Source organism: Pseudophryne corroboree, chromosome 3 (assembly GCF_028390025.1).
Source record: "Pseudophryne corroboree isolate aPseCor3 chromosome 3, aPseCor3.hap2, whole genome shotgun sequence".
In the NCBI taxonomy this organism is placed as follows: Eukaryota; Metazoa; Chordata; class Amphibia; order Anura; family Myobatrachidae; genus Pseudophryne; species Pseudophryne corroboree.
In genome coordinates, this window is record NC_086446.1 from 757,408,523 (window position 1) to 757,421,773 (window position 13,251).

At 43.6% G+C, this 13,251-nt stretch overlaps 1 protein-coding gene across 1 annotated transcript in view; it reads left to right on the forward strand.

The window, feature by feature from the left end:
• Positions 1 to 3,148: 3,148 nt before the first annotated feature.
• Positions 3,149 to 13,251, forward strand: part of LOC135057421 (myb-related transcription factor, partner of profilin-like) — a 29,717-nt gene continuing 19,614 nt past the window's right edge. The window contains exon 1 of the mRNA XM_063963313.1: positions 3,149 to 3,183. Coding sequence (XP_063819383.1) covers positions 3,149 to 3,183 — 35 coding nt within the window. The remainder of the gene's footprint in view (positions 3,184 to 13,251) is intronic.

The following is a 13,251-nucleotide window of genomic DNA, read 5'->3' on the forward strand; positions in this document are numbered from 1 at the left end:
GGTCTCTCAGAACCACCATCAGGTGTGTGGTAGTCTGCCCACCTGCTGTTGCTAGGTGGCAATCCTCCCGACGAACAAACAGTAGTTTGCAGGAATCTATGACCTGCAAACTTCCTTTGTTCTAGGGAATAGGATTGCCACTTAGCAACAGCGCATCCCACCCTCCCCAAAAAAAATATTGTTACAAAGTAGCTGTTGCTCTCTGTTGGGTACTGTTCCAGACATTAGTCTATTATCTTTTTAGGCCCCCTGAGGGACATGAGTAGAGAGAAAACCATTTCCCATCAAACTCAATCTGACAGGTCGACACGCCCCTAAATATGCAAATTCCACCCCTAACCACACGCCCACTGTTCATCCCCTTCTGATGTTGTTTTATATAAAATACGCTTACAAATGAGTTATAAGCGGTGTTTAATCATTGAAAAGCCTACTGTGTATTAACTCTTAGATGTTGCATCAGTGTATATTATTTCCAATTGATTTGTGTGTTAACGCTTAGTTGCAACAGTAAATGTTATTTCTCCTACATCCTAGAGGATGCTGGGGACTCCATAAGGACCATGGGGTATAGACGGGATCCGCAGTAGACATGGGCACACTATAAGACTATGAATGGGTGTGAACTGGCTCCTCCCTCTATGCCCCTCCTCCAGACCTGTTAGACTCTGTGCCCAGGAGAGACTGGTCACACACAGGGGAGCTCTACTGAGTTTCTCTGAAAGACTTTATGTTAGGTTTTTTATTTTCAGGGAGACCTGCTGGCTACAGGCTCCCTGCAGCGTGGGAGTGAGGGGAGAGTAGCAGGACCGACTTCATCTTAGTTCAAGGGCTATGCTTCTTAGGCTACTGGACACCATAAGCTCTAGAGGGTTCGATCACTTGGTTCGCGTAGCTGCTTGTTCCCGGAGCCGCGCCGTCACCCCCTTCACAGAAGCCAGAAGAAAGAAGCCGGGTGAGTATGTGAAGAACAGAAGACTTCAGTGATGGCAGAAGACTTCAGTAACAGAGGTACAGTGCGGCAGTCGCGCTGCGCTCCATGATCCCACACACCAATGGCACTCACAGGGTGCAGGGCGCTGGGGGGGAGCGCCCTGGGCAGCAAGTTACTGAGGCTTAAAACCCGCTGGTGGAGATGCATATTAGGTGCCTGGGCACCGTGTACGATCCCCCGCCAGTATATCCAGCGGCCACGCTGCGCGCCATTGCTCACTCGTACAGCGGCTTTGCAAGGGTGCAGGGTGCAGGGGGGGGCGCCCTGGGCAGCTTTCTAAACCTCTTTGTGGTGTATAAAACGTGTATACGTATACAGTGCGTGTGCACTGTATACGGACCCCCGCCAGCATAAGACAGTATTTTACTATAGGGGCTGAAGCGCACCGTTTAGGGGCGGGGCTTAGCCCTCACACACAGATGAAGCACCATTTTCTCCATCGCCCCGCCAAAAGCATCTATATAGTGCACATGAGGGGGGGCACAGTGTGTTAGTGCTGTATGAAAGGAAATTTGGCATGTAATCATTATTTGTGTGTATATATCTCTGTGTATTCATTGTCAGATATACCCACTTTTGCTTTTTAGTCAACATGTGTCGACATGCGTGAGTGTTCTGTCACAAATAGCTGTGGGGATCACTGTCGGCTTCGCCGACACCCATTGGTGCTTGATTCAGTAGATGTAGTATCAGCAGGTGGGTGGTTGTATGCTTGTTAAAAGTAAACACTGTTTGGGAGACACAGTAGCATGTGGGTGGTCCTGTCGGCACCGACTGTTATTACTGGGTGTAATTTAACATGCTCTAACTGCCTTATACCTGTATATTTATTTATATGTATATGTATGGTACGGTTCCATGGGCCTGTAGCTCGAGTACAGACATGGTAGTATATGTGGGGGAGTGTTATTAAAATTAATTATGTATACTTCCCTCAGACCCCTTGGGGTCGCAAGAATGTTATTTTGCCTGGTTACTATTCCCTGCTGTCGACGAATGCTAGGTTTTCGGTCGACCATAAGGTTTCCTGTTAGATCCACAACTGGGGCATTTCGGTACATGGTCATACACATTCAGAACACATTAATGTCACTACGGACCAGACGGTTCTGGACAATCCGCTTATATGTATGTTATATATATATATATATATATATATATATATATATATAGTGCAGAGGGTCCGGCACTCCAATAACTGTTTCAAAGTTCCCTGGTGCCTTCACTTTCCAATGGGGTAAATACAATACGGGCGGCGTGCGGCACTCAGGCTGACAAGGAAGAAATCACCACTGTCTAAACTTCTTCAACGTTTCAATTTTACTAAGAAAATTGTCATCAATTGTTCCTGATGACAATTTTCTTAGTAAAATTGAAACGTTGAAGAAGTTTGGACAGTGGTGATTTCTTCCTTGACAGCCTGAGTGCCGCACACCGCCCGTATTGTGTATATATATATATATATGTGTGTATTTGTCTATTACGTTAGGTATATTCATATTATGATTTATACTGAAAGTTGAAATTAATGTATTCCTTCTCATGTGCTGGTCGCTCTGTTGATAAAGCTCTAGGTCGGCTGTGATGAGTTGGTCTCAGATCCTCACATGGAATCCGAAGGTTTATTCTTTTCACGCCGTGGATAAAATACTGTGAATGTCAAATCCTGGTCGACACGGGCCCTGTCACAAAGGATCGTACACAGGAAGCTAAGTGATATTTTATTTCTATGCTTTGGAATTATTTGCATTACATGCACATGGGGGAGTGTTTATATTCGGAAAGGCATCCGATAGTATTATCCTGAAAAGTGAGGGGATGTTTCTTAAGTTGATTCTTCTCTATAACATTGCGACAGGCTACAGTGCGAACACAGGAGGTGCGGCCGGGGGAATGCTGAGGCTGACTCCGAGAGATATGCCTCTGTTCAGTCAGTCTTGGCGGATACTACTGGTAAATCTAACTTTGTGAGTTAGACTTCTTCACAACGGTTGGTGACACATCCTGTCGTGGGCTACAATCTTTTGAACCGGTTCGAGACCGTTCTTTTTCCCCTTTCGGTGCAGATAGTGAAAGGTGAAAAGGTAAGAGTTCTGCAGCCTTGTTAGGTTCGCAGAAGTGGATGTCGTTTTCTGTTTCTACCACATCCACCGCATGTCGCTGGGTCTATCTGACTGGAGCCTACTCCGGTGAGTGCTCGTCTACTACTTTTCAATCAGTCCGGGAATGGACTAGGACCTGTGAGTCTAGTATAGAATACAAAGGGGGACATTCTGGCTTTTACAGATGTTTCCCCTCACTAATTTTTCAAATAGATCTTGCCATTTCCCCTCTGGAAGGGGTGGTAGTACGCGACGCCATACCAGTGTTGCGTCAGGTTCAGGGCATTGTCCTGCTGTCCCTAAAAAAAAAAAAAAAAAAGATTTCACTTTACGTGGTTGACCTACAGGATGTTTTCTCTCAGAGAGAGCTCCAGCACGTAAAGGTAGAAAAGGGGTTAAATGGTGTTTCTCCGCATTCGGATTACCTGGGTTGGTATCCAGGATTATCTTTGCCATTTCGCCGGAGTGATGGCAGTATGATGGGTTCTTTCAATATTAAGAGCTATTGTCATTCTGTACTGAGACGTTCTCCTGATTAAGGCGAGGTCAAGAAACGAGTGGTGCAAATCATCGTTTCTCTCTGACTGTTCTTCAACACAGGGAATGGCTGTTGTTCCCAACGACGCAGTTGTCGGAGGTGGGTATCAGAGTAGTTACTGAACGGTTGAAGTTCTGTGTTTTCCTGTGGAAAGAGGTCTGAGGATCCAGAGTCGGATCAGATTTGCAGTGACAATCCATCAATGTATTCTGTTGATGAAGAAGATGGTGCGGCCTAAGAGGCTTTTCAGTGAGCAGGTCGAGGACCAGAGTGGTTTTCACAGAACAATTTGGAAATGTGATCCGGGTCTCACCTGCACAGGCGCCAGGATATAATCCTAATGGCCAGGATATCGCTCCTGTGGTGTCTGCTCAGTTCTCACCTCCTAGAGGGAAGAAGGTTCGAATCCAGGATGAGATCCTGGTGTCCGTGCAAGCAGATCTCCGAGACTGGGCAGCAGTCCTTGCAAGGGAAGTATTTCCAGAGGAAAAGGTCAAGGTGGGAAGCTTGTCTGCAATAAGTTTTCTTGAATTAAGAGCTATTTTCAATGAACATATGCTTTGTGATCTGCCGTGTTAACTCTGTCGGAGGACTTGATAAGTAAGCCGCTAGGGCGGAACATGGAGAAAAGCGGCAATGCCAGATGCCGTAAAAGTTTTCCGCTGGTTGAAAGGACTGGTAAACGCTATATTAGCAGTCTTCGGTCCGGATGTGAACGACGGAGAAATAGATTCCTCTGCAGATGCGATCTCCATCCGGAAGATATACAGTCGTCATCGAGAAGTTTCACTGAAGCGACAGGTCTTTGAGGGGTGCCTCAATTCGACGTATTGGTGTCTCGCCTTAACGAGAGATCTCAGGGATATTGTTCCAGGTCAGGGGACACTCAAGCTATAGCAGTGGACGTCCTCGGGACACCTCGGATGTTTTCAGTCGGTCTATGTGTCCCCTCCGTTTTCACTCTTCTGAAGGTGATAAACATAAGACGAACAAAGGTTTAGGTGATCCTCATTGTTCCGGTCTGAACATGGAAGGCTTGGTATCCAGTTCTTCGAGATTTGCTCATAGCGGATCCCTGGCATCTTCCTCTACGTGAGGAACTGTTACAGCAAGATCCGGGCGTGTATCAAGACTTACCGCGGATGCGTTTGGCGTGGTGGTTGAACTCCATATCCTAGCCAGAAAGGGTATTTCCAGTGCAGTCATTTCCACTTTTCTTCAGGCTAGAACAGAAGATAACGGCAAAGCCTTACCACCGTGTTTGGAGAAAATATGTGTCTCGGTGTGAATCCAAGGTGGCTACTACGGAGTGCAGGCCGAAAGTTAGGCTCCTTTCTACAGCGGTTTTGGCCTTATTAATTTTCTTTCAAGAAAGTATTGGCGACCTTTCCGGAAGTTCGGACCTTCGTGGAAGGAGTACTGCACATCCAACCTCCGTTTGTGCCCCCATTGACACCGTGGAATCTTGACGTGGTGTTGAGTTTCTTGTGTCACAATGATTGGAACCTTTCTGAAAGGTTGTGTTAAAATTTTCTCTCTTGGAGAGTGGTCATGCTTTTGGCTTTGGCGTCCGCAAGGCGGGTGTCGCAAGTGGCGGCTGGGTCTCACAAGAGCCCCTGTTTGATCTTCCAGGTAGATAGAGTGATATTGAGAACTCAGATAATAGTTCTGCCAACAGTGGTTTAGGTGTTTCGCAGAACCAGCCTATTTGATGCCTGTGGTTACGTGGGCTGATTCAAGGTCTCTCGATGTAGTCAGAGCTTTGAATATTTATGTCGCCAATTTGGCTCAGATTGCGGAAACAGAGGCTCTGTTTGTCCGGTATGCTCCCAGCGTGATTGGGGCGCCTGCGTCTCTGTAGTCGGTTACATGCTAGATCTGTGATCCGATTCGGCATGCTCGTTCTACGGCTGGATTGCTGTTACCGAATTCGGTGGTGACCCATTCTACTTGGAAAGTGGGTTTTCTTGGGCGGGTGCCCGAGGAGTCTCGGCGATTCATTTTTGCAGAGCGGATACTTGGTCGGGTTCAAACACTTTTGCTAAGCTCTACAAGTTTGATACCCTGGCTGATGGGGTCCTCATGTTGCTCAATCGGTGCTGCAGAGTCGTCTGCAATCTCCCGCCCGGTCTGGAGCTTTGGTATAAACCCCAAGGTCCTTATGGAGTCCCCAGCATCCTCTAGGACGTAGGAGAAAATAGGATTTTAATACCTACCAGTAAATCCTTTTCTCTTAGTCTGTAGAGGATGCTGGGCGCCCATCCCAGTGCATACTGTGTCTGCAGTAATTGGTTATGGTTACACTCTTGTGGTGTTTCTTTTCTGTCAGGCTGTTACTGATGTTGTGCATGCCATGGCAGGCGGTGTCCTTATATTGGTTGTGTTGACACACTGGTTGTGTTACATATTCTCTCAGCATGTGGCTGTGTATTTTTCATGCCGTTGGCTGGTATTCTTTTGAATACCACATTCTGCGGTATATTCGTGGTGTGAGCTGGTGTGACACTCACCGTGTTTAAACAATAAATTCTTTCCTGGAAATGTCCGTCTCCCTGGGCACAGTTTTCTAACTGAGGTCTGGAGGAGGGGCATAGAGGGAGGAGCCAGTTCACACCCATTCAAAGTCTTGTAGTGTGCCCATGTCTTCTGCGGATCCCGTCTATACCCCATGGTCCTTATGGAGTCCCCAGCATCCTCGACGGACTAAGAGAAAAGGATTTACCGGTAAGTATTAAAATCCTATTTTCCAATTGTTTTATAAAATAAGCATGCAAGCTATGAATGCCTCCTGTGTATTAACTCTTAGATGTTGCATCAGTGTATATTATTTCCAATTGATTTGTGTGTTGTTAACGCTTAGTTGCAACAGTAAATGTTATTTCCAATTAATTTATAAAATAAGCATGCAAGCTATGAATGCTGTTTATTGGATTCGAGTGTGATATCTATAAAAGTGTATTCTGCTATGCCTGCGAATAAAAGAAGCGTCGTGTTACGACGGTCGGCTAACTGAAAAAAGCATATGAAGAATGCGTATTACACCGTATTAAACCCAGGGAGTTATAGCGGCTTTGATAAGTTTTATGCGTCGAATACAGATGTGTTTAAAAGTGGATTAAACTTATTTAGCATTATTTTTGCACACATAATGAGCTCACACAAGATGTATGGGAATCTGTTTGTGACAGATAGGTAAACTATTATTGCACACAGACAAGCCAGTTGTGTTAATTAAGATATAGCACTAGAACTGTAATCTTTATTATTACAGATAGTTGAACTATTATTGCAAACAGACAATCCATTTGCTTTAATTAAGAGCTGATTTAAGGATTGTGTATCCTTATTATGATTGTATATTTTTACAGATAGTTGAACTATTATTGCAAACAGACAAGACAGGTGCAAGTTAATTAAGATTTGTTACTAGGGCTATGAGAATTTGTAACAATGTACACATCGTCACAGATAAGTTATCCCTTAATGTGTCATGCAAACAGATTCCCAAAAACATAATGAGCTCACACAAGTTGTATGGGAATCTGTTTGTGATAGATAGTTGAACTATTATTGCAAACAGACATGTCTGGGCATTAATCAAGATCTGTCACTAGTGCTATGAGAATTCAGATTTGTAATTGACGTGTTGTTGGGTGTAAAATTGCATACATGCTACGAATAATGATATATTATCAAATAGCAGCAGTTAGGGGACAAGAGAGAGAGAGAGAGAGAGAACCATTTTAACTGTGCTGCACTAACCCAACTAATAATAAGAATAATACTTAATTGATGGTTTATAGATGCTAAACTGTATTGATATTGCCTAATGGAGTATAAATGTTACGACAGGCAGCTAACCGAAAATGGTTAGCTATATTATTTCCTTTGACTAGACATAGCAGTGCATGTGAAATCTGTATTAGAACAGCGAGTTAGAAATGTGGTAAACACCAACGGTTATTGTGTTGTTGATAAATATTGTAAGGCGAATAAAGAGGAATTAAAAATGGTTACAACAGGTAGGGAATGTAATATTAACAATGAAACAATGTAAACAGTAGTACAAAAATAGCCAGCTGCACGCAGTACCTTTTCTGTGTACCAGTATTTTATACTCTGTTTGAAAAGTCCCAGTATGATACAGAGCGCAGTATGAATGAAAGTGGTTTCATGGGGGATGGTGGTTGGGAAGCAATAAAAGTGTAAATAGCTACAGTATTATCATAGTAGGCTACACAGACAGAAAAATGACTCTTACACAGGACCAGTTGTTAAATTACATGGCAGGCTATTAGAATGAATGGATGTATTATTAACATGTGAGGCAACACAAGTACTGCAATGGTGAACATTTCACAATAACCACATGTTATTTGTCTAAAAACAGTTGTTAACTCGTATCTTGGCCACTTATTGAAGTCAAACATACATAAGTTTTTCAAGCGATGCAGTATATTTAACAACAATACTACATTGCCTTTTTCTTTTATTACAAATTAAACATCATTTAGAAAATTCAAATAGTGAATATTTTTAGAACAGAACCCGGATTCTTTATTGTCTTTGCATTGACTTATGCTTTGTCACTGTAAAAACAAATTGGGGCATGCCCAGACATTATTCATATATGTATACATACTGTATATATGTGCAAAACAAGCTGTACTTTAGGGGTTGGTGTCCCCATCCGCCTCTAGACTGGAGAATAGGCAGCTGGTAGAACGTGATCATTATTGATTGTTTCGATGCAGAGGAATGGCCCAGTCTTGGTAGCATTTGCTAACCAGTTTCATTATACAGCTGGCTTAGTTATTATTCATCCATATTAGCATTCCCCTATTTACTTTCAAAGCACTTAAAAAAATTATAAACAATTAGGTGTATAACATAGTTGACTACCCTTCCTCATTCTGCCGGAGACTACCTGAAATAGTAGCAATCTCCATGGCTTCCTGAATAGTCCCTCAATCTCCCTGACAAAAAAAAGAAAAGAAATCAGCGATTCATACAAATGGGATCATTAGCGCCATTTACCTGTATTGGTTATAAGGCACAATGATCCCTAAGGCTACATGCATTTTAAATAAGGTTTCTCGTGGCCACTTACAGTATATGGAACCTTATGTAATACACAATACACAAAGAAATACTTCAAAATATCAGTGTCTTTTCTTCAGCAAGTAGATCTTGCTAACTTTGGGGCTCATTTACATTTGGATGTAAGTAATTTTCATGACACGCCTCTCAGATGTAACAGTACGAGCCCGCACTGATATGTCTTACTTTCACAATCTCACTGAAATGCTTTTTCAAAAGTAGGCAAGTACGATGTAAAATGAAATATTTGTTGTCTGCACAGGGCAGTGGTATCTGCAGCCCCCACACAATGCTGTGTTTAGCCTTCTGGGATCTTCCATGTTGATAGACCCCATTTGAATTTGCTAACAGTATTAGCATTGGAAGCCCTGAAAAAAATAACAGTTGTTGCAGTAACGGGATTTACCTATAATATGGTATTGGTAAGGTATAGCTTGTGAAATGTAGTTCAAAGGGTTATATTCTAATCCTAACTTTTCAGATTTCATACGTCATTAGTGGTTTATCAGAATGGGCATAAAATTAGTTCTTCTTGTTATAAAAGGCAGTGTGAATGTATAATGATATAATCCCTCGCTGTGTGGTTGCTGGGAGAGGGGAATAGTTTAGCAGGAACAAGCTTTGCAATTGACACCACGTGCCTCCTGAATACACAATGGGGTATATTCACTAAGCTCCCGATTTTGACCGAGTTTTTGTTTTTTCATCAAAGTGTCATCTCGGGAATTTACTAAACTCAAATCTCGGCAGTGATGAGGGCATTCGTATTTTTTTTGAAGGCAAAGAAAAAAAATACGAATGAATAAACCATCGGTCAAACACGCCTGTTATTTTATACAACTCGGTAATTTACTAAAAATTCGAATTCACAATCACTGCCGGCAATAGCCAAACACTGCCGTGAAAAAATACAAATTGTAAAAAAAAGCAGTTTTCAAATAGACCTGCTTTTTTTTACCGTGTTCTGATAGGCATGCACGGATCCGTGAGATCCGTGCATGTTTATCAGTGGGAAGGGGTGTGAAAGAGTTAAAAATCATGAAAAAAAATTGCGTGGGGTCCCCCCTCCTAAGCATAACCAGCCTCGGGCTCTTTGAGCCGGTCCTGGTTGTAAAAATACGGGGGGAAAATTGACAGGGTTCCCCCATATTTTAACAACCAGCACCAGGCTCTGCACCTGGTCCTGGTGTAAAAAATACGGAGGACAAAAGACGTAGGGATCCCCCGTATTTTTAACACCAGCACCGGGCTCCACTAGTCAGAGAGATAATGCCACAGCCGGGGGACACTTTTATATTGGTCCCTGCGACCCTGGCATTAAATCACCAACTAGTCACCCCTGGCCGGGGTACCCTGGAGGAGTGAGGACCCCTTAAATCAAGGGGTCCCCCTACTTCAGCCACCCAAGGAACAGGGGTGAATCCCGAGGCTGTCCCCCCCATCTAAGGGCGGCGGATGGGGGGCTGATAGCGTTTTGTGTAAAAAAAATAATATTGTTTTTTGTAGCAGAACTACAAGTCCCAGCAAGCCTCCCCTGCAAGCTGGTACTTGGAGAACTACAAGTAACATCATGCAGGGAAAAAACAGGCCCGCTGGTACCTGTAGTTCTACTACAAAAAAAATACCCAAATAAAAACAAAACACAGACACCTTAAAAGTAAAAGTTTATTAAACATGCATGCACACTTACATACATACATGCTTACCTATGTTGACACGAAGCAGTCGGTCCCCTTGTCCAGTAGAATCCAGGGGTACCTGTAAATAAAATTATACTTACAAAGAATCCGGGGTAGATCGGTCCTCTTCTTAACAGTTATAATCCAGGGACTTGGTAAAATAAAAAAACGGAATACACGATCCACGCACTGAAAGGGGATCCATGTTTACACATGGATCCCCTTTCCCCGACTGGCGGGACACCCCGTGACTGCTGTCAAAGAGGGTCCCTTCAGCCAATCTGGGAGCGCCACGTCATTGCACTCTCCTGATTGGCAGTGCGTGCCTGAACTGTCAGTCAGGCGGCGCACTGTAGATACATTATAGCGCAGAGGCGCTCCATTGTATCCAATGGTGGGAACTTTGCGGTCTGCGGTAGACCGCAAGGTTAAGTGGGGCCAACCACAAGAGTGACCCCACTTAACCTCTAGGTGTCTGTGTTTTGTTTTTATTTGGGTATTTTTTTGTGGTAGAACTACAGGTACCAGTGGGCCCGTTTTTTAACCACATGCTGGTACTCGTGGTTCTCCAAGTACCAGCTTGCGGGGGAGGCTTGCTGGGACTTGTAGTTCTGCTACATAAAACAATATTCTTTTTTTACACAAAAGGCTATCAGCCCCCCATCCGCTGCCCTTGGATGGGGGGACAGCCTCGGGCTTCACCCCTGGTCCTTGGGTGGCTGGAGGGGGGACCCTTGATTTAAGGGGTCCCCACTCCTCCAGGGTACCCCGGCCATGTGTGACTAGTTGGTGATTTAATGCCAGGTCCGCAGGGACCAATATTAAAGTGTCCCCCGGCTGTGGCATTATCTCTCTGACTAGTGGAGCCGGTGCTGGTGTTAAAAATACAGGGGACCCCTACGTCTTTTGTCCCCCGTATTATTTGCACCAGGACCAGGCGCAGAGCCCAGTGCTGGTTGTTAAAATATGGGGGAACCCCTGTCAATCCCCCCCCCCCCGTATTTTTATAACCAGGATCGGCTCAAAGAGCCGAGGCTGGTTATGCTTAGGAGGGGGGACCCCACGCGATTTTTTTCAGGATTTTTAACACTTTATACACTTCTTTTAAGGTACACAATGAAGCCCTGCACGGATCTCACAGATCCGGCCGGGATTCATTGTGTTAAGTTCGGCAGTGTTTTACTAATCACTCCCGTAAAACACTGCCCGAAATTACGAATGACATCGACATCGGAAAATGCGAAAATGCAGAAAACGACAGCATAGTAAATGAGGCGTAAGAAATTCAAAAAGTTGCAAATTCACACATTCGATGTCATTTGTATTTAATCTCCCTCCAAATCCCGACAATTACGAATCTTAGTAAATATACCCCAATGTCTCATGAAAATATTATATTGGATGCTGAAGGTTCAGTTTTTTACTTTCTAAGAATTGTAAATGTTTTTTTTTTTTCAGACGTTCAGTTATGCAGAGCTTTGCTGGGGAATTTTTTTCTTTTTCATTTTTTTTTTTACTACCAAATGCTTTTAATTAAATAGTGTAATCTGTTGACCTTGTCAGCATGTCATTCAGTTATTCTACAACGGGACATTCTGAGAATATAGATAAACGTATAAAGACAAATAGAGCACTTTTTAACACTACTATAATACACAAGTCAGGTTAACCTATAAATTCCTGTGAATTATATCTGCATGTTATCCAGTGTGATTGTTGATGGCTGGTCGATATAGCGGCCACCATTATGCATAGTCATGGTTGTTAGAAGGCACTTTGGATCTCCATCCTGCCATCTCATTGACTTATATTCAGTGCTTAGAAAAAAGGTCCAAGTACTCTGATAACCAAAGGCTACAAGTTGGTGCAAAATTTACAGTTGTTTCCGCTCTGGACAGTGCTTAAAATGCTTATTTTCTTTATTTATGAAATTATTTCATGGAGCTCGTCCTGTATCCAGAACTGACTCAAATGACTTTTTGGGTCATGCTTTTGCATTGGTGTACCTCCAGCATGTGCAGGGATGTTTGTTGTCTTGTTTGGGGTGATTTTAGTGCGTGTCGGTATCAATGTGGTCGACATGTGATGTCGTTTGTTTGCTAAAACAGGTTTGTTTGCTCCTATTTTAGCACTGGTGTACCTCCAGCATGTGCAGGGATGCTTTTTGACTTGTTTGGGGTGACTTGGAGCAAGTTTGTGTCGGCCATGCGGTCGACATGCCATGTTGTTTGTTTGCCAAACATGTTTTTTTGCTCCTATTTTAGCACTGGTGTACCTCCAGAATGTGCAGGGATGCTTTTTGGCTTGTTTGGGGTGACTTGGAGCAAGTTTGTCAGCCATGCAGTCGACATGTCATGTCGTTTGTTTGCCAAACGTGTTTTTTTGCTCCTATTTTAGCACTGGTGTACCTCCAGAATGTGCAGGGATGCTTTTTGGCTTGTTTGGGGTGACTTGGAGCAAGTTTGTGTCGGCCATGCGGTCGACATGCCATGTCGTTTGTTTGCCAAACATGTTTTTTTGATCCTATTTTAGCACTGGTGTACCTCCAGCATGTGCAGGGATGCTTTTTGGCTTGTTTGGGGTGACTTGGAGCAAATTTGTGTCGGCCATGCGGTCGACATGTCATGTCGTTTGTTTGCCAAACATGTTTTTTTGATCCTATTTTAGCACTGGTGTACCTCCAGCATGTGCAGGGATGCTTTTTGGCTTGTTTGGGGTGACTGTGTGTGTCAGCCATTTTGTGTGTGTCAGCCATTTTGTGTGTGTGTCAGCCATTGTTGACCTCCAGTATGTGCAGGGATGCTTGTACGGGGGTTTTGTCTTATTTGGCTGTTTTTT